Source organism: Toxotes jaculatrix, chromosome 14 (genome assembly GCF_017976425.1).
Source record: "Toxotes jaculatrix isolate fToxJac2 chromosome 14, fToxJac2.pri, whole genome shotgun sequence".
In the NCBI taxonomy this organism is placed as follows: Eukaryota; Metazoa; Chordata; class Actinopteri; family Toxotidae; genus Toxotes; species Toxotes jaculatrix.
In genome coordinates, this window is record NC_054407.1 from 21,874,623 (window position 1) to 21,896,539 (window position 21,917).

Consider the following 21,917-nt stretch of genomic DNA (forward strand, 5'->3'; position numbering starts at 1 on the left):
AAACCAGACGGATGAGCGATAGGTTGAGAGAAAAACGGCAAAACGAAAGACAGAGTGAGAGAGACAAATGTGAGCAGTAGTCATTTGCACCGCTGTAAAAGGCATCAGTTGACAATCACAGCTCACAGCGGCTCGACTCTCTCCCGGGGGCCGAGCCGCAGCGCTCTGTATATTCAGGCGTTTTACCTTGGGGATGCGAGAGATGATATCGGGGTATTTGCTGGTGTTGTCTTCCTGGTTGCGGCTGAATACGCGAACCTCACCGCTCTCCAGAATGTGAATCTGGGTGGAAAAATGAAAAACGTAACACAATTAATAAAATGTGGGAAGTGTTTGTATGACACGCGAAACCTCAGATCTGATGAATCAATCAGATTACACATCATTTCGGTCTTGAATGCCTGTTCACATGATCACAGAGATTGAGATTAGGAGATGACATGAGTCATATATACTGTTAGTCATGAGAAAATCTCAGAAACATGTTCTGACAGGCTCAGATTAATGAATATTTTTGTCTTTTGAGGTGGACACAGTCATAAATTCTTGCTGTGACTTGGCTGAGAGACAGGCCAGACTACAGGCTGGACCCCGACCAACCACAGCTTGCAGTCTTTCACGACTCCAGTGACATACATAGGTGATTGTTAAGGTGCCAGGTATCGACGTCACTGTACCACGTGTGACTGATGAGTATTATCACTGACTAAACCGATCATTATGTTGTTGTTACAGGTTAAATGAAATTAAATAGCACTATAACTGCTGCTGTGCCACGTTTACAGCTGTGAACGTTGGCGTGCTCGGCGCTCTGCGTCACAAAACACGTCACAGAAGTTGTCAAACCAGGTGAAAGTAGGCAAAGGGGGTTCTCCCCCTCGTGTGTGTCTGCGTGTGTGTAGTCAGTCCTTTTTCCAGGTCTTCGTGGTACAGAGGAGGTTGTCTGGCCCAAGTCCTGCCTGTTTTGTTGGTGCTCGGAATCTGCTCGACATCTTGCCTTGACTCATATACTTTACGTTTGCAATCTGTCAACCTAATGTCGTCATTCTGTTATTGTTAAATGTGTCAGATTGGTCTATATCTATTGCACGTCTGTCCGTCTGTCCTGGAGGGATTCCTCCTTTGTTGCTCCTTCTGAGGTCTCTTCCTTTTTTTCCACCCCATTTAATGGTTTTCTGGGAATTTTTCCAGATCTAATTCAAAGGTCTAAAGAGGGATTGTTAAGCCCTTTGAGGCAATTTTGGGCAACATAAATAAAGTCAGCTTGACTTGAAAAATATGAATCTGGCATTAGAGAACTCAGCACTCTCCGTACGACACTCGCCATCCTCTCTGCTGTCATTCTGTAATCTGTTACCTTCCCTGCGTTTTATTTGGCCGTGCTTTATGAGGATTGTAGCTAACAACCACATCTGTCCATTACTTTTCTGTCCTACTGTCTTTTTCAAAATATTTGTTTTTATGTCCAGAGTAGACATTAAGTACATACATTTTTAGGGTGTCTTTTTGTCATTTGGCCAGAGACAACAGATGACTCTATCTATTGATCAATAGGTATCGTCTCTAATAAACAAATAACTACGTTACTTGTCTGATTTGATGGAGACACACACTTCATGAATACATACACGGTTATTTTGATTCATCAGCTGCCACATACAAGCAGAGACATACTCTCTTATGGCTATTCGCCAAATCTGACCAGACGCTCATATGCAATTTACTGTACACACACACACACACACACACACACACACACACACACACACACACACAGAGAGGGAGTGTTTAAGTGAGTGATGTACCGTGAGTCCCTCTGCTGGCTGTCTGAGGTACAGCCCACTGCAGTGAGACCAGAGAGAGAGAAAGAGAGAAAAAACTGAGAGACAGAAGAGGAGGACGTCGTAGGGGTTTGCTCGCTCTCTCTCCATCTTCTCTCTCTCTCTGTTTCTGTTTCTCTCTCCCTGCTCGTCTCTCTTCTTCTCAATTCAACTCAGTTCAAAGGCACTTTATTGGCATGACTGTCCAAAATTAACAATACAGCTGGAGGGGTTTACATTACAGCCTCTCTCTTGCTGTGTCTCTTTATGTCTCTCTCTCTGGAAATTTCCTCAGCCTGACTGCTGTCTCCCGTTGTGTCTTCGTTTTCGTCTCCCTCTCCCCCTTATGTGTCTCGCCTTCACTGTCTCTAGCCTCTTTGCTCACTGCGCTTCATCCCCAACCCACACCCTCCTCCTCCTCCTCCTCCTCCTCCTCTCCTCCTCCTCCTCCACCTCCACCTCCTCCCTGGTCCACAATGGCAGAGGTAGCTTGCTCTGCCTACAGGCCGAGGGCAAAAGCAACACCACTGTTTATCTTAAAAGAATAGACACACACTAAAACACACACACCATGCATGTACGCGCGCAGTCAAGTGAACACGCAGCAAGAGCAATACCTCATACTCAAAGAACACAGCCGAAAGGTATATGCATACAAAATTCAGCAGGCATATGTTCGCTGCCAAACACAAGAAAAATAAACAGTTGCTCTCTGTCACACTGTCACCTGCATGCACACACACACACACACAAACTCGCACCTGTGCGCGCTCGCCGTCGTACTTGTACTCGCAGGTGAACGCCGCCTCGTCAAACTTCTTCATCACCTCGCCAACACCCTTTGTGGGGTGAGCCAACATGGGTCTCAGCGGCACACCTGGGAGGAGAAAGGTGAGACAACCGGAGGAAGTAAACAGCTAAAAGCAGTGGGACACCAAGCAACTGATACCAAAAAAAAAAAAAAGTGGTTATGCATTTTTCATGAATTATAAACAGTTGAGAAACTAATTGTGAGCTAGCCCAGGAGAAGTTTTCTTCATTTGCCACTTTCTGGTGCATGTGAAGAGGAGGAGGGGGCAGGGCTGACGCTAACAGCCCTCCAGGTTTACGAGAGCGAGGCAGATCTCGGATCCATTTGCAAGAAACCCAGAAGCTGTGAAATTAGCTCTTCAATGACACATTCCCACATGACACATCAACATCACACCCACAACTGTCTCTGCGACAAAAACCACACTTAAAATTTGTTTGTATTCTCATTTGGCCCTACTACGAAAAGTTCTCTGACTCACATCCCCCTGGGCCGCGCTGCTAAGTTAAGCTTCAAAAGCAGCAGAGGAGTGATATAATGAAATATACCAGACAAACTCCTTTAATGGCAGCTTACAAAGAACGGAGCCGGGCCAGCAACGTTTCGTCCAAACTGGCTGGTGACATCCAAAAAAATTCACCAGCTCCTATAACTACAATGCATTTTAGAACAAAAACAGCCCACTGAATAACGATTGTTTATCTGCCAAAATAGCTGCTAGATTTGTCTAACTGACCAAACAACGGCCAATTCAGTTTCCCAATTTAGTAGCGCTCAGATGGTGGCTGGTTTTAATTTCCTACCTCGGTGCCAAGACTTCTTATCACAAATAGCTTGACAACAGTGTAATTGGGAGTTAATCCTTAGTTTAGTGGTATCTTTTATCTTTCTGTGATAAATGACTCAACTAAAATAACTGACTCACCTCCACCGAACGGATCAATAAACACACACCAGTCGCAGTTTTGGATTAAGTAACCTTTCTGCTTCCTGATTGGCCACTTACCTGGAGTCAGCTTGCAGTGATTGGGTAGCTGGTCTATGCCCTCTTTTAGGAGAACAGGGATGAGGACGTCGTAATTGGGCATCTCGCTGGACGGCAGAGCGTGGGGAGTGAGTGGGAGACAAAGCGGGGAGTTTGTGAAGAAAAACAAAAAAGACAAAAAAAAAAAAATCAATATCATCCAAAATGAAAGTGGGCAGAATGAGAGAGGGAGAATGAGGGACAGGGCTTAAGGGGAATGAGGCATTGTAGTGCCGCCGAGGAGAAACTGCAAAGTGAAATGAGGGGGTTTGTTTAGGCTTCAGTTACCAGTAAGTCTGTTTGAGAATGAGACTCTTCTCTTCGATCCAGGCCCGCCTGCTCTCAGTGTTCATCCCCTTCCCTGCGTCGATCACAGCAGGAGGGAAACCTGTGAGGAAGGAGGGAAAAGATGCTTTACAAACAGATCTGTGTAAGTGTTACAACATTTGTATGACTGAATATTTGTTGGATTAAAGTTCAGAGGCACTTCAAAGGAAAATGAAAGACTTGAGGCAGCGCAGTTTACTTGTGTAAACCTGCACCTCAGTGTTTTCCACCAATGAACTGAACCTACAGATGTAATTCCAGTCTCACCGTGGTTGAACTGTTTAAGAAAACATAAGATTTAATTATTTTGCTTCCCAGTCGAATGTTAATTATGATCTATTTAAAATGACTGGACACTGAATTATTAATTGTAATGATTCACTTCAGCTGCAAAGAATTTGTTCTTAGTTGACCTGCCTGATAAAATGACGCTTAAATAAATAAATAAAAATGCTAAGAAAAACATTTCCAGACCAGACCACAGATCAATGCAAATTTCCCCACCGAGCCTCTGGTCTAATTGACTCTTATTAAAGCATACCTCCAGTCGAGAATAAGGCAGGAATACTAATAAGTCAGGAATGAATTTATTTAATTTGGTGTCAGTGATGGGAGCAGGTCAGATGACTGCTGAAAGCAGGTGGTGAGAGATAGAGGCTGTAAAACTTCTTCCTGAAAGTGATGAATCCAGCAGCATATTGGTGAGAAGACGTGTTAGTTTCAAACAGCCAATTACATACCACGCACCTGCTGTTTTTTCCTTTATTTAACAAGCTCACGGGGGACACATTCGGTCATATATTGGTTTGATTAACATATTACATTTCATCTATAACCGTTCTAATGAATGCAAAGAATATTTTAGCACTGCCTTAACTACTTTCTATAAATAAAACTTATTATTACCTGCTCTAACACCCCACCTTCCTCTCACTTAGCGAGACCTCCCATCATAACACATGTATAGAAGCATCTCATTAATACACCCATAAAAAAAAAGTCTGCAAACTTCAATTTAAATGAGGAAACTGGTGAAACGCCAGTTTTTCCTCAGATGGGTGACAAAATCTACAATCCCCGATCCTTCCAAAACATATTCGAAAGTTTATCTGAGGGTCGTGTGAGGATTCAGCAATCTGAGTTAGACAAATCAGGTGGATATCTGCCAGAGTTCATGTATTTCAGTCCAATATTCTGTCTTTGTGTTTTCCTGGCTGAGGGAAAGAGGGATTCTTTGGGTTACACCAGCACCGCTGTACGCTGTAACTTTAGAAGGTACTCACTTGTCTGACTCAGACCGTTGAAGCCTCACATTAAATCCATAAAACCTTTTGAATACAGTTCTGCACAGAACAAAAACTATGGATTTTGTCCCAAACATTTGGATCACTTTAGCTACAGCTTTTAATGGCGTAGGAGTGATGATAGCAAGCAAAAACCATGGGTACCGGACTACTGTTTAAAGATGAAAGTTTTTTTTTTAAAACATATCCTTTAAAATTCAAGGCTACCTTGTCCAGGTGAGGTCAAGCACACAGCCTGGCTGAGTGCTGATAGGACACTCTGCTCAGCCAGGCCTATCCTCAGCTTCCCAGCAAGGGACCTGTCGATCAAAACCACAAGACCAACAGCAGTCAGAGTTGACACCTGCTGCCCATGGAAGCAGCAACATGCTGGAACACATGAAGCTAAGAAAGCACTGCAACATCTGCGTGTCTATATACATGCAGACGTTTATGCGTGACTGTGTGTGTGCGTGCATGCGTGTGTGCGAGGGTGTTATTTTACCTGACTATGTAGCGGGCCTCGGAAAAGCGGCATGCCACAAAGAGGCCTTTGATGATGTCGATTTTCTTATTCATGGCCTGAGGCAGGCGGGAGGAAATTGAGATTCACAGAAGAAGAGCGAGAAGAGACAGAATGCAGAAAGACTGAGGTCACCAGCGAGTACAAACTCCGTGTTCCTTCCAGAGCATTAAAAAAAAAACCACAGACCCAGTAGCAACAGGGAGGAAAAAGGAACTAATTGCTTGAGAGATTCCGGCCAGGTGACTACTTATTTAGAGGCTGGGAAATCACCCCCTTCCTCGGAAGTCAACAAATAAACTAATAATTCCTCGTCCAATACACATTAACATTTCTTTTCTTCTTTCTTTTCTTTCTCCCTGACCCCAATACAAAGAGGCAAATAGAGTGAAAACAATATTTTCTCAAGCCTGCTTTCCTCTTAATGAAAATGTTATTCCGTGGCTCACCGAGTTCCCACTCATGCTGGCAATTTCCTTCAATTTCCTGAACACGCCCCCTGCTGTCAGACTGGCCGGCTGGAACATCATGCGCTGGTTGCTACGGGAACTCTCGGCCACTAGGCCCAAATCTCCTTTCTCCTGCGCCTCTGCTTTGATTTTGTCCAATTGTCGCCCTGGAAACAAGAGCGAGACGGTAAATAGCAGCCGCCTCGCTGGCTGATGAGCAGAGGAGGCAGGCATCAGCAGTTAGGCTGGGAATGCACAAGCAAGTGTTTGGGTGCAACGCAGCAGTTGTGCTTGTGTGTGTTTAATTATGTGTCTGCGCGCCTATTACCAGTTGCTTGAGCAACAGCTTTCATCAGCACCGTCTCTCCAACGCCAAGCTCCATCCCCAAATAGGCAGGACCCAGCTGGTTCAAACACAGGTACACACAGCACAGCAGGTCATCTGGAAAGGGAACATAAATGAAAAGGTACACGCGCACTTTATTACACAGAACGCAGAAACATACACAAATAGAAAAAGGAGAAAACGCAGCCACAAAAATACAGGCCTACAAAGAGAGGCACAGACACACACACACACACACAACACACCGAGACAGCATCAGCAATTCAAACGAGTACAAACTCAAGGACTCAGGGATAGACAAACTTTCAGTCTTGACACAAAAACATGGACATACTGAGAAAGAAAAAAGAAACAGTCTCAAGACAACAAACACACACAGACACACTGACACACAAACATGAGCGTACATACACAGAAATGCACTCAGAACACAACCACACACACGCACACACAAACATGGACATACAAAGAAAGAAACACACTCTCAAGACACCAAACACACGCAGACAGACTGAGATACAAACATGGCCACATACACTCACTGACAACACCAGACAAAAACAGAAGCTCAGACACACACATACACACAGAGCAACACATCGACACAAACACACACACACACACACACATCATTGGAATCCCACAGGTACATGCTCACACACACACCAACACACATCAATGAACTGACTCATCCTTCCACTTTTATGTGCAACCTGGCTTCATCATCATCTCCTTGATAGAGTGGCTGGCAGCCAGCTGCCTGTGTAGCTACATCAGCATGCATTATGGGAAAGATAAAACACCATTTTACCTGGAGAGAGCAGCAGCACGGAGCGAAGCAGGTTCGACAGCGTCTCGATGTTTCTCAGCCTAGGAAATGACATTGGGATTGCTTTGAGACAAGGAAGACGAGTTAAACGAATTTTAAAGCCATTCCGTAAATACTGGGAGGCAGGAAATGAGATTTGTCTGGAGGTTTTAATCGGAAATGGAAGTTCAGGAGGCAGACGAACAGTTCACTTATGAAACGCTATACATCAATTGCAGTTGGTGAGGAATAATACAAGTCATTACTATTACGTTTGTCATTTAATATCTTCAAAAGATAAAAAGAGAGTCTGTTAAATGTGTTTTTCAATTCGTTGGTAAGAGCCTTAAGTTCTGAATTATCCTTTAAAATGCATGAGCCAGATTCCAAAAGCTAAAAATCTCATGAATTTCTTTCACCAGAAACTGCTTGCCTTCTTGGTTTCTCCTCTTTTTTCTTTTTTTCTTTTTTTTTTTTTTAAGCTCAAGAGTTGTAAAGTAAGTCATCAGCCAGGTCTCCAAGACAGTCGCGGAGAACATACGCTGAAAATTAAAACTGAAACAAAGTGTGAAAACATTTGTTAAAGTATATTCTTAAACATTTCCTAGAAACCGACCCATGCTGCAGAAAATTAATCCCATTTCCTTACCTTCCCTGGCTGGAACACACTTCTCTGATTATACTCCAGAAGCTCCCAGCAGAAAGAGTGTGATGTGTATATATATATATATATATAAACACGTCAGTCTTCCTCCCAGGTGGCATTTACCTGAATCTGGGATAAAGCACCTTTTCCTCCATATGGAGCTCTTACCTGCCAGAGTCCTCTTCAATCTTCTCAAAGGTGCGAGCCACCGCCAAGTACGGCACTCTGGAGAGTGATGAACACGTAGTTAGCAGGCAAAGCGTCGGCACAGGCAGATTTTTTTACATTCACATAACGTTTAGCTGACTCAGCTGCTCAGAGCAACCGACAATTAGTGCAACAGTAGAATGAGCTTTGATTCTGGGTTATCAAAAGACAAAGGTCAGAGCTGCCACGGCGGGAAAACTGTGGTCTTACAATGACTTTTGATAGGTTAAAAAAAAAAAATCTATTATGCTCCATATGGTGGAGAGTTTGTCTCTTTTAGAATAGAAATCTCCAAAAGAGAATTTTCTGTAGAGCTTTGCTCAGATGAACCATGAGATTTAAATGCATTTTAAATATTCTGAACACTTAAGTCTAAGAAATATATCAAATAACTATCAGCATTTGGTTTTTGTTTTGTTTTTTTATATCTCTTTGGAGTAGCAGATGAGTTCTATTTGCAATATGGAAAAAATCTGAGAGCCAGAATGTTTAATTATTTTAAAAAAACAGCATTTTAAAGTCACCTCGGTGACTCTTCTGTGACGGACATGTTACTTTACACCGTTGAGAAGCAGTAAAACTGTCTGGTATTCAAAGCAGATTAAAACAAACACAACGCACGAATGTATATAGTGGATAAATTAAATCAAAACTAAGCCTGGTATAAGCAGTGAGATTTGCTCCACGGCCTTGATGTAAAATTCCACAATTTTTTAATGACTTTTCATTTCTAAGTCGGAGCACTTCCCTGGTCTGAATTTTTTATTTTCTCACTGCTTAACTCAAGAAGGCTGCACAGAGAAGATCAGGTTGGTTTTCACATCAGTTTGGCTCAGTGGAAAAATACAAAAAAAAAACAAAGCACCACTAATACGACCACTGTCATCACTGTTGCATCTCAATTCTTGACTGTTTGGTGGGTAGATTAACTTTGAGCCGCTTTATCTCTATTTGACAGTCGGAGGTGGGGGCATGAAAACAAATATTGGCAGAGAAAAAGACTGGAATTACATGCCACAAAAGTCCCCGTCCACACTGGCATCCCAAGCTTTGTAATCACCAGATTTGTCGCAAATCCATGATAATCAATCAGACGACGTCCTGTTGAATAATGGTCTATGGCACAAAAGACTTAAATTCATGCCAATAAATTAGGTTACTTAGTGGTCCCCAATCCACTTAGAGCGGTTTTTGTGTTTCCTGTGTATAAATATTATTTTGGAGACATTGAAAATGACCCAGAGGAAGACAGGTGTGCGGTCAGTGTATGTTGGCGCCGTGTGCCTTGACGTTCTGACCCTGTTTTGTGTCTGAGAACAGTTTCCTCATTTATGTTAAAAAATGTTCTATAAAGTGAGGAACTTCTAACGTCCCCCACGTACTCTGAGACTTCTCCAGGGCACATCAAAGTCCAAGATGTTCCACAACCGCTGGGAATCCTCAACACGAAGATTCAAACTGAGACTCTGTTTGCTTTGGGTGGGTAACATGAGGGAGCGTGAGCAGGGCGAGTGTAAAAGCAGACCCGACTTACTTCTGGCCCTGCTTCCAACAGGCGTGGTCCACGGGATGATAGCCCGGCCTGGACGGATCGTAGTCTGTTTGTCCTGAAGCTGACTCACTGAGGAAGAACACAAGGAGAAAGTCAGAGTCAAACTGAACGATGGTGACAGCTGTTCCAGTCACCGAAGCAGACTCAGAGCTCTTCGTAGGCAGAGAGTCATGCACACTATCATAACAATGAGATACTTTGAAATGTAATGAGTGTTTGGGAAGATATTTGGAAAGTTTCACTGCTTACTTTACACCAGAAGTTCATCTCAAAAGCAAAACGCCATCACTTATTAAGAAAAGTTAAATGTATTTAACAGAAGTGTTTTTTCCACATCAGCAGTTACATAATAATTTATTACTGCAAAAAAACAACAACACACAATTAGGTAGCAGTAATGAAGTAACATGCACAGCATATAAGTGTTTCTTTTCCTCAGAGAAGGTTAAAAAAAAAAAAAAAAAAGTAGAGCCAAGCAAAATATCATAATCTGAATTCATTACAATGAGCTGTGAACTTTCCTTTTCATGCCATGCCTATCACTCCCACACTGTCGCACACAAGGCAGTGATAAAAAATAAATTGTTAGGAGGATGAAAAATGCATTTCCTCTCTTCTCGTGCTAAAAATAGTTTGTGGATGGAATAGTTAACATGACCTCAAAATGACAAAGCAGTACGCTGCTACTGCTACTGCAGCTGCGACTGGTTTATGTGCATGTAATAAAAGCACTCTGCATACCATAAGAATTATGGTAATGATAATAATTCATAAATATAAAAATTGATTGCATTAGAGCAGTTTGAAAGATAGATATATCTGCAGAGACTACAGTTGTTTTATAGGAAAACATTTTGATCTACATGTGGATCAGCATCCAAATACACTGAGTGACAGACACAATGGGATTTACTTTATGTGGCAAATGTCAAAGAAAAAATATTTAAAATGTGACAATGATTTTTAAAAATATTCTATCGCACAATGTTCAGGAACATCTGTACAAAAAGAATGATCACTTCCTCCCTGGGCCATTACCTTAACTTCAGACAATACTTAAATGAAATCAAACTAGATTTTCTTTTTAAATTTTCTTCCTAACGACTACTCTGATATTATTCCAGTAACGTCCCAGTTGTACAGACATGGAGCACTGGGAGCAGAACTGAGCATCTGGTTACAACAATTGCTCGTTTTATCCTGTGTAGTGTGTCACAGAGGAAGACAACCGACACAGCATCTGGGACACCTCACAAGGTCCTGACAAAGAGACTGACGCGTCAGAAGTTTTAGTCTTTTCCTGCCACTACGGCGCGTTTTGTGACGCCGTGACATCGACCGGTTTCAGGCTGATTTTTGTTGGTAAAACCGTGATTACTTATGCAAACACACGTTGTTGATGCCGTCGAGTGGAACAGTAAAGTCGGTCCCTGCCAACTTTACGCGTCGTGAAAGGGAACAAACAATAACTGGTCTGCTTTGTCTCTTAGCCAACTCACGGCAAGGATCCGTGACTCACTTTTGATCATCTCAAAGACGAAAACATTGTGTCGTCTTTTGTCTTTTGGAAAACCCCCACAACTAGCAAACAAAAACAAAATCAGACCGAAATTATAACCTGCTTCATGGAGGTAAATAATCAACGAGTAAAATCAGTTAATTAATAATGAAAATGGTGGAAATAATGGTTAGTGGTATCCCAACTTCAACATTACAGTTTCAAATTTGTCTCTTCTCTTATCTCATACTCTCACACACAGCGGAGGTTCTCTACCAGACGGGTCAGAGGTCAAAGTCAGCTGAACAGCGCACCACGAGGATGAGTTAAGTGTTCAGTGTATCTGAGAGGCTGCAGCAGGGAACGAGCCTCCTACCTGTTCAAGGATCTACCCAGTACCTTAAAACCTGCAACCTCAGTGGACTTTCTGGACGTCTGCAGAAAGCCCACTTCAGGCCCCTTGTGGACACAATGAATGAGTCTGCATGTGCAGGGACATCTGAACGTTTGGACTGAGCGACACTAGAAAACAAACATCCGGCCTATCAGGGCTCAGTTGTCTTTAACTTCCTGTTGTACTTGCTCTTTACCCTTTTGTGTCTTTACTCTCCTCCGCTGAACTCTTCCTCTCTGCACTTGTCTTTTTCTCTCCTTCGTTCTTCTCTGGTTTCTCTGTCTTCACTGCAGCTTTTCTGGGAGCTATTAGAAAAAAAAATAAATGAACAAAAAGAAAGGTGAGAGTGGAGCAGGGGCTGATGAACAGCAATGTTCTGCCATCTTCCCTAACTGATAAAAGTACAGAACATTTACAGACATGTTTTCTTTTTTTTTTTTTTGTGCAAGCGCAGAGCTATGCAAATTCGTCCTCACCAAAGAAACTGCTGATGGGGGCTTTCTTTGCCGGCTCCTTATCTTTCTGCTCTTTTGCTTCTTTCTGCTTTTTCGCCGTTTGACTTTTTGGGCTCTCTTCTCCCTCTTGCGTGTCCTTTTCAACCACCTCCTTCTTGGCAACGGCGGGCCCTTTCTCATCATCTGTCTTCTCCCTTGCTTCATTTTTCTTTTCCGCCCCCTCAGCTTTCTTTTCTTTCTCATCAGAGCTCATTCTCTCCACCCGCTCCTCCTCCTTGGCCTTCTCTCCTTCCTCTTTCTTCTCGTTCTCCACCTCCTCATCTGGGCTGTTAGCCTCGGTCACTGCCTTTTCAACTGTCTCTTCCTTTGCTCCCTCCTCCATGGGTTCACTGGTGTTCCCTACACAAGGTGAGACAGAGAGGGAGAGGAGTCATTGAAGAGATAAATGCCAGCAAGTTTTCTGAGGGCGACCCAGTTTTTTAGTGAGCTCCTATTTGAAGATGGTTTTCAACATAACAGCCGTCTTCAATAAATGCCGCAGGTTATATTTTTGAGGTTTCCCTTTCACCTGGGAGAGTCAGGTAAGAGAGAAATTGCTATTGACAGACTTGTAGCACCGAGTCCCAGCAGACGGAGCTGGGGTCGTGATACTGACTGGGTGAGAAGCCAGACATAAAACTTTAATTTTCTCATCCACAAGTTAAAATGACTGGTGGATTGGGCTGGAAAGAGAGAGGGGCCATTTCCCTGTCTGCTGCACTTCTGTGGCGACGCTTGCTGTTTAAAAAACACACCAGGTTTAAAGGTGCTGACTGTGGCAAAACTCAATAATTTTGCTGAAAAGAAATGTTGCTGCCTGCCGTTGAACACTCTCTACTTAACTGTAATTTCACCACAAGTAAGACATCGTGTCAAAGCGTATACAAACAGATTAGACAAAGCCAAAGCCTAAACTGGTGAATCTACTGATTATTTTTTCTATGAATCCATTAATCGTTTGGTTTAGAGCATGCCTGAGAATAAAGAAAAACGCACGCCACGTTTTATCAGGGCCCAAGGTGACGACTACAAATTGCAGATGCACATCATCAGCGTGTGTGGCCCAAACCTTAACCCTAGAAATACCATTATTTGTTCAGTTTGATTTTTTCAGTGAGATTTTTGCGTTAAATTATGAACAGAGCATCATAAATTCCCGTAAAGACTACTTTCCTGTAAAAGAAGCTAGCTTTACTTCCTCTTTATGTTGTGGACTTTCCCCTGGGAAGGCTCAGAGAGAATTTATGCAAAAGAGATGCTGTGAACAATTTGTTCTGCTTCTACTGCAAGAAAGTGATGCTGCCAGACAGTCCAGGGTTCTCGTCCAGAACACAGCACAACACAGAGTTTAAACCAACTACATATGTCCACTGGATTTGTACAAACAGTAAACATCTGTATTTGTAATGGCTGGAGGAGAGTGTCAGTGTATCAGGGATATAAGAACCATGCTGATGGGACATTTTACGCCTTAATACTGGGGCAAGAATTGTACAAATATTTGTCACTTTTCTTGTTTTTTCTTATTTCAATTTGGAATTAATAAAATCCAAGACGGTAAAGTGGAGATATTCCCAAACACAGAGTATAATAATCATAATTAATAAAAAACTTAACAAGTCGTTATTATGTTTGTTTGTTTTTTTTTTCCCCACAGTGTCGGTGCAACTCCCCAAGACTCTGACAGGCTCCAGTTAATTTCCCATTCTCACCAAGACTCTCCAGACCTGTGCAGGAGCTGTGCAGCGTTATCAGACTCACAGCAGAGGTGAGGACGTACCTGCACCGCTGGCACTGGCGTCCACGCGGGGTCGTTTATTTTGCTGACCCTGCTCCTCCTTGGCTTCGGCCTCCTCTTTCTGACTCTCGCTGCCGCTCCTGCTCTCATCAAGCTTCCTCTTGGGGAACATCTTCCTCGCTGCACACGTCAGGACGGGCATTAAATTAGAAGAAGGAGAGGGAGAAGAAAAAAAAAAAAAAAGAAAGAAGTGAGAGGCATCCCAACTGAAATCATGCCATGATCAAACAGAAAGAATGTGGAGATGAAAACAGGACGAGTCTGCTCTCTTACTGCAGATGTAGGGCAACGAAAAAAAGAGAATCAAAGATACGTACTTTGCTAATGAAAACACTAATTCCGTCCTGAAAGATATTATGCAGCACAGCAGCTTATAGTTCCAGTGTAATTTCCTCTGTAATTTTATGCAGCAGTGGTGCTCGAGGGTAATTTCGGTTTAGGTTCCACATCCGCCTCTGTGTTGGCCCTTGTTAAGGTTGTCGTACAGGTAGCGCGACTGCTTTTCTCTCAGATATTGTAATGGAAGCATTAACCCAGGACATTAAGAATGCAATTTCTGGTCAAATTAGAGCGCCGCTTTAATGTGATGTTTTCCTCAGCGGTGACAGTGGCAGGGCTCTTATTGTGGCAACGCGCCGCGGCTGAAAGCAAACGCTGCAGTCATCAAACACAAAGAGAATGGGGTGATGAAAAGAGAACGAGCCGCTTCCCCTACTGCAAAAGTAGGATGAAGGAAACAAAGTGAGAAAGGAGGTGCTTCCCAAATGAAAACAAATCTGCACTACTAGAAAACTGTGTAGCTCTAAGTAGCTTAAATCATCTATTCAAAATCCTACATTTCTGGTGCGACACACAAAAATACAGCAAGTGGCTTCACCTAAAAAATCACTCTATTTTTAGCTGAATGCAGATGGTTACACACACATCTCAGTTAGAATTTACAGGTAATGAACATGCTATGGCGGCAGCAGCAGCAGCAGCTCATCTTCATGCTTATCTTGCATGTGTTAAATGTTCAAGCTGTCATGTACAGACTGAAACTATAAGATGATAATCCCTACATGCGTTCAGGCTTTTTTTTATTATTATTATTAAAAAGAAAGTTACTGAAGCCTGCAAACAAACACTGACAATCAGCTACAATCATAAGACGACTTGCTCTGCTGTTTCCATTAACGCCCAGTCAGCAGAAACGATACATCGCAAGACAATGCGTCGGTAATATTATTATCATAACGCAAATACAAGCAGGGAAATAATGATATAGGCTCCAGAGAGTATACTCGTGGTTCAGCAGATGAGATAAATGACAAAGAGTGCAGCACTATCTAGTCTAGTGGTTGTCAATCTAAACGTCGAGAACTCTCCAGAGAGTCAAGAGACAAAAATGGCACAAGGGAGTGGAAAGTGTGCGTAGCTGGTTCTGGTGAAAAATGTCTTATTTGCCCCTCATTGTCAAATATTGAATATTTGGATCCATCGGGCTGCTGCTAATAAATAATCAAGTAAAACAGCTCGAGGCAGAAAAACTACCCGTCCTCAGCAGGTGTCAAAGTTCGAAACTTCAGAGGAAAAGCTGAGAACCACAGACCTGATGTAAGCCTCGGGTGAAAAAAACAACAAATGATATTCTGATCAGACACTGACCAGTCTTGCGTTTAACGATCCCGGAGGGGGAGATGGAGTTAGGGGTGCTGGGGGTCCCCGGTGAGGCTGAAGAGGCCGGGGTGGCGGGTGTTACGGGGGTGGCTGGGGCTGTTGGCGGAGACAGGGGGGTGGGAACGACCTTAAACACGTCATCCTTCTGAAAAAGACAAGAAGTATTAGTAATCATTGTGACAGATTTACAGAATCACAGCTGATCACAGTTTTTATTTGAGGTGATTTATGTTTTTTTTAAATAACAGTCAGGAACAGTCAGGAACAGTTGTCCAGAAGAATGTGATTTGGACCAATGTGGACTGTTTGTATCACATATCCTCAATGTGGCTTCTTCTGCCAACACAAATGAGAGTGTTCACTTTTCACGTTTGTTGTAAACGATAAAAAGAAGGAGAATTAATCTGTTTACGGACAAACATTGATTTGATTTGTCCACATGGGTTGGCAGAAAGCAAATGAAAGAAAAGCAGAAACCTCAACGAAGCTTGTGAGTCGAAATATCTCAGCATTTCACAAAGTGTTGGGAAAAAAACAGCTCTGCAAACCCTCAACGACACAAACCTCCATCAGCGGGGAAACAAGTTTGTTGTTCAATGAAGCGCATTGTTTAGTGAGGCCTGCTATAGAGCAGGCAAGCTGGCAACAACTTCTAAGAGCAAGTATCAGGGCCTGTACATGAAATGTCTCATTACTCCCAATTAAACAATGTTGTAAAGTTATTATCGCGTAAACGAAAACTTCCATAATCCCATTTACAAACTATTAATAATAACTGTTAAAGAGGCGGTCATGTAGCCTGAGCTCAAAGGGACAAAACTGACGAAGGACACACCGGTCTCACAATAAAGCTGCTACTCATACCACAAGGTGCTATTTGCTATTTATTACAAGACAGTAAAGAGGATTTGGTAAAAGTTTATATCCTCATATTTGTGTTCATAAGAAAAATAAGCACACAAATATGATTATACACTGTTGTTTGATGCTAATCATCAGTGTATTTACTATTGTAATAACCAATAAACTATCATTTACAATAGGTCAACTGCGCTGGACACGTCTCCCAGCAACGAGTCTGGTCTGACAACAACAACAACACACCAATGAAATATTCTAAAGTAAAAAAAAAAAAAAAAAAAAATCCTAAACATCAACAGCATATGCAAATTTATCATAATCCTGACCACGTTTATATCAGTAATAATCATGATAATTTAGTAGCATCTACTTTCAAATCCATACATGGAACATGAAAGTGGTGTCAATGAAGGAGTATCTGAGCTTATCTAATTAAAAGAAAAAAAATGTTCTTGACCATTCATAAATCTTTTTGTTCTCCACGCAACTTAAAAGAAAGTGCAGCTGTGCCAGAAAATCCCTACTCTAACGTAACTTGTGCTCACAACACGGTTTGTTTTGTATTTTATAAAACTAGTAAATAATCCAAAAAACAACAAATTGATTCATTACTGCTGAAAACAACCATTCGTTGCCGCCCTGCACTTATCTCTAGTTTGGCCTGCTCTTTGGCCAGCAGCAGCACAAGACCAGAATAATATTTCAATCCTTGAAACCGTATTAAAGTGATGCAGAGTGAGTCGGGCTGACAAGCATCACATATCCGTCACAATCTCCTCCCTCAACGAACAAATCATGAATCAGTGCTGACATACTGCAAACAAAATTAACAGGGCGGTTAAGAGAAGTGTTTGTCAAACAACAGGTGGCTGAGCGACAGCCAAAGATGATAATCAGGTCTTTTCATTATGTGGCTTATTGACAAACGCATTCAACAATGTGATTCACCATACAATTACTGTGTCTTTGTGCAACAGTGTTTTTCCTGCCATCGAATAAACAATAGGCACTGATACGCCTAAAGGAGCTCTAACGGTCTTATTCGATTCTGCTTGTGTAGAACACAATGTGGCTTTGGAACGTTTGATGGGTTCCACTCAGTTTCAATAACTTTTACATTAAGCAAGGAAAAGCGAAAGCCTACGCGCCATTCATCTTCTGCAATTACAACATCTGGCATTTGTTAAATAAAGTATGTCCGCTTTGTTTCTTTAACACAATGACATCTCATCAAAACGTCCCTTTATTTTTTTTGCACCAACTTTGCTGAGAAATTCCAGCTGATGTGTTGAATTAGGAAGTGTAAGCTGCTTTTTACCTTTTCTGTTTTACTGGGGGCTGCTTTGTCTCCTTGTCCTTTGGCGGCAACTTGCTCTTTAACAACTGGTGCCTCGTCGTCGTCGCTGTCCAGGATTTGACGGCTGCGCTTGGCGACCTTCTTGATGGGTGACTCGGTTTCCTGGACACCGTTCTGCACCTTGAGAGGGCTCTTAACAGGTCTGGAGATGGGCACAGACACACCGTTAAGACATCATGTAATTTGAATAAATAAAGCCAAAAGCCTCGTTGATATGGCCCTGTCTAAAAGCACAGAAACAAGGTGCTGTATTTAAAATAGGATAAAGTCAGTAGAAAAAGCAATAAGAAAAAAACACAACTGAGACATTAAATCAAGTGTCATCAAAGAGCAGCCAAAACGCAAGCATGAAAAGATCATTACATAAAGACAAGTGTATTAAAGTGAGCTTTAAGACACACTTTAAAGATGATACAGTATAGAGATAATGAGTAAGTTATCATCAAAGCAGCTCAGAGATGAGACACTGAAGTTATCGCTTTTCATCATGTCTTTGGATAATAACTACAGGACACAAAAAGTTTCACTAGGCAACAGATCTCAGGCTCAGAGTGATCCAAAGATAATTGCACATACTCAAACTGTCAGTGGGGTTTCATTACAAAAGATGTGTTTTAGCTAATGCACTTCTGTGGTTTACTCACGTCTGAGCTAGCAGTCAGTATTTAACCGATCTCTGAAATCAATATTTCTGTCTTGGATCAGATGCAGGTATTTTAAAGTATTCATACAGGTAATGATAACTCATTTATTTACTCTGACAGTTATAAATGTAATATTCATTCTTAAAAAATATAAGGTTTAAACAAATCAGCAATACACTGTAATCAGTGGGTTCAGTCAGGGAGGTCCCTGAGGTTTTATAGTTAGAGGATGGAGGAGCTCTGTACATCTCTCCCTCTGACGGGTATAATAATCCGTTCATAAAACAATAACGTCCCATTCTGTGTGATTATAAAGAAGGATAATCTTACTTTTTCGCTGATTCATCCGTGGTTTTCTTCTGAATATCCTTATCTTTGCTCTTGGGCTGAAAGAAGGATCTGATGGAAGAGGGCAGGCAGTTACAGGCAGATAACAGCTAATGGCCTGACGGTCGTTAGCAGACTTCATGGTCAAAAAAGTTGAGTTTAACTCCAATCAAGTAGAATCAGTTGGCAAAAATACGACACGGGCGAGTTGTGTGTAACTAATCCAAAGCAGTGGTAGTTACTGGAAATGGGTGGTTAGCGTTAAATCATAGTTTGGTAACAAAACAAGCCTCATGCAGATGCATACGCGGGGTTAAGCTAGCTGTTTGGACAACAAAGTTGCTCTAAAAAGCTTTACATTTGTGCTAAAACAAACCGGGTTCCGGTAACAGACACTGGAAACCGACATCGTTGGCTCTGTTCCGCCTGGACTTTAATCCGACAAGAGTTTTGACCAAAACAGACGCTGCAGACTAATTTATGCTAACGCTAACTTACAGGCGGTGGAGTTAACACCAAAACACCAAAACCCAGAAACACTTTACAGGCTAAGTCCACTTGCAGACACTTTAAAGACCCCCTAGACACAACTTATAGCACACTGAGCTCGGTTAGTTAATGCTAATGCAGCTTCGAATGTCACCGAGCTAACATTTGTTCCTAGCAAGCTAAACAGAAACCTTCATCAGCCGCTGTCGTTGCTTTACTTACGCGATGCTCCGCTGCATGTTGTCCTCAAACTCTTCCTTCGCCTGATAATGAATTCAAAATAATATTTAAACTAAAGCACAGGTCCAACATCCACCTACAAAACACAAAGTCCCGCGCTGGAGAATGACAAACTAGTTGGAATATTCGGCGCCAAAAATGACATCTCAGTCGAAGATCGTTAAAAAAGATGATGAGCCACTCGTGAGCTAAAATCTGACCCGTTTTACAGTTACTCGTGTGTGCCTCCCTGAATAAGTTTCGGCATAACCTAACGCTTCTAGACGGACCTGGTGCACAATAAGGAACAAAATGGCAGTAATAGCAAACATGTTATTCTTGACAAAAACGTTTAATACCTTTAAAACAGTAAAAACACGTGAAAGCTAAATTAAGCTAGGTGTTGTGAAATGTTGTCATTTAATCCTGAAAAAAATCTAAGAAATCACCTAAAACAATACTGGATGCGTACTGTATAATTCCTATAGAAGTGAAGTGTGATAATACAGTGTATGTCTCAGAAGTAAATATATGTAATTGTGGAAAATATAGTTGTACGGCTTCCCAAGTGAGTCGACTGAGGACGATGTTACCCAAAAACTGGCCAGAGTGGCACCTCTTCCTTTCTTTGCACATCTCAGAGCTGACTCTCTTCCGGGAAAAAGCTGTGCTGTGGAAACTTTGCGGGAAAACAAAGCTGCTACTGCCCCCTGCCGTGTCGGAGTGGTACCTGCAGGCACCGGCGCCTGGTCCTGATGCTGCAGAGAAAAGACGCAGGCTGCTTTCATGAAAATTTCACAGTGTCTGTTAAAATGCATCATTTATGGCGCTCTTATTATTTTCATGAATCCTGATGTGGATTAGTGGGGGTGGGGGGCAAATGCAAGACAAACAGCTGAATAATGTAAGTTGAGTGCACTGCTTTATTTGCTCAAACTGAAGTGCCATGTCGTTAATTGTTTACAAGTGCAATTCCCCTACTGTGGTGTGAAGTGCTGACAGAAGAAAAGCACTGTCCAACTCAATAAATACAAAGTATGTGTATTATAGATCACAGGCAGCGAACAGTAAACTACAATGAGCTCAAAAACACACACAAAAATAGTGTGTTTGAGTGTTTTGAGGAGGGAAAGCAGTCTGTCTGTTGCGGTTTGTTCCTCTTCTTCACTCTCTATCCCCCAAGTGTGCGTCACATCCCGCTCTCCTCTCTTCTCCTTGAATTTCAGTCTGCTTCACTCCACCAAACAGGCTTCGACCGATGTGGCTCAGATCCCAGCCCGCGGGGCTCTTGTGCGGCCAGCCATTAGCGCTCACGTGGAGAGCCGAGGCGAGAGGTGGGTGGCCCGACTCCCTCAGCTCCCTCAGGCTGGCCCCCGGACGTGCAGGGGCAGAGATGAAGGGGAAGGGGCTGTGGAGAGCCCGGGGTGTCGGGATGGGCTTAGGGAGGCAGCAGGGGAGAAAGAAGGGGTGAGGCGCAGGCTGGGCTGCTGTCAGGGAACACACACACAGAGAGAGAGAGAGAGAGTCACATCATTCACAAACTGTAAAGGAGTTTTTAAAAAATTCAAAATAATAAACAGTATTACAATTTTTAAATCAGATTTCCCATCGTCGACATCCAGATGCTGTTTCTTTGTGACTTGGACTAAAAGGAGATTAGAAATCTGCAGCATACGAGCATTTAAACGTGAGATATGTGAAACTGAGTGAACATGAGGAGGATGGAAAACTGAAAAGTGATTATGTTTTACTCGGTGTTTTCCTCCAACAAATAGAAATCTTCCTCTGGTTTGAGTAGCTTAGTAATAAAAACCATCCTTATCCTTTAATGCCTTTGCCAATTGCAACAGGTGCCACAGGAGACTTGTTTGGACCTGGTCGTCTGGACCTCTGACTGGTGTGCTCTTACCTCTGTCCATCACTGACCCTGTTCCTCCACACAGAGGAAGTCCACTCTCAGCGGGGAGGAGAGGGAAGGGGAGAGGACCGCCCTGTACCAGCTGGGGGGGAGGGAGGGAGGGGAGGGTGGATGGAGGATGAGATGGAAGATGGAAGGATGGTTGAAATGAGAACATGGATCTTTCAGTGCAGTACAGTCGGACACTGTGTGCACAAAATATTAAGAACACCGGGTGAACTTTTGGATCTGTTACTAATTACACTAAATACACTGTAAATCACAGCTGCTGAGAGAAGGAACACTCAAACGCTATGGATGATTGAGAAGTGAATCACCTCATTAGCAGGAAGGTGTTCCTGATATTTTCTACACTTGAGGCCTCATTTGAAATTGAAAATGTTAAGAACTTAATTGCACTATATGATAATGCGAGTTTTATTCCACACTGGGATTTCAATTCGCCAAAACTGACAGTATGTTT

The 21,917-nt window shown here is 42.5% G+C and overlaps 1 protein-coding gene across 1 annotated transcript in view; it reads right to left on the reverse strand.

Annotated features, from left to right (window-relative positions):
• lig1 (ligase I, DNA, ATP-dependent) overlaps positions 1-19,675 on the reverse strand; it is a 41,420-nt gene extending 21,745 nt beyond the window's left edge. The window contains exons 1-18 of the mRNA XM_041056147.1: positions 19,540-19,675; positions 18,832-18,900; positions 17,819-17,999; positions 15,628-15,784; positions 13,963-14,100; positions 12,165-12,542; positions 11,885-11,993; positions 9,779-9,865; positions 8,206-8,262; positions 7,395-7,453; positions 6,566-6,679; positions 6,238-6,404; positions 5,771-5,847; positions 5,494-5,585; positions 3,944-4,043; positions 3,638-3,723; positions 2,582-2,697; positions 187-282 (exon numbers count right to left, since the gene is read on the reverse strand). Of these exons, the coding sequence (XP_040912081.1) occupies positions 187-282; positions 2,582-2,697; positions 3,638-3,723; positions 3,944-4,043; positions 5,494-5,585; positions 5,771-5,847; positions 6,238-6,404; positions 6,566-6,679; positions 7,395-7,453; positions 8,206-8,262; positions 9,779-9,865; positions 11,885-11,993; positions 12,165-12,542; positions 13,963-14,100; positions 15,628-15,784; positions 17,819-17,999; positions 18,832-18,900; positions 19,540-19,556 (2,100 nt within the window). The 5' untranslated portion in view covers positions 19,557-19,675. The remainder of the gene's footprint in view (positions 1-186; positions 283-2,581; positions 2,698-3,637; positions 3,724-3,943; positions 4,044-5,493; positions 5,586-5,770; positions 5,848-6,237; positions 6,405-6,565; positions 6,680-7,394; positions 7,454-8,205; positions 8,263-9,778; positions 9,866-11,884; positions 11,994-12,164; positions 12,543-13,962; positions 14,101-15,627; positions 15,785-17,818; positions 18,000-18,831; positions 18,901-19,539) is intronic.
• Positions 19,676-21,917: the final 2,242 nt, after the last annotated feature.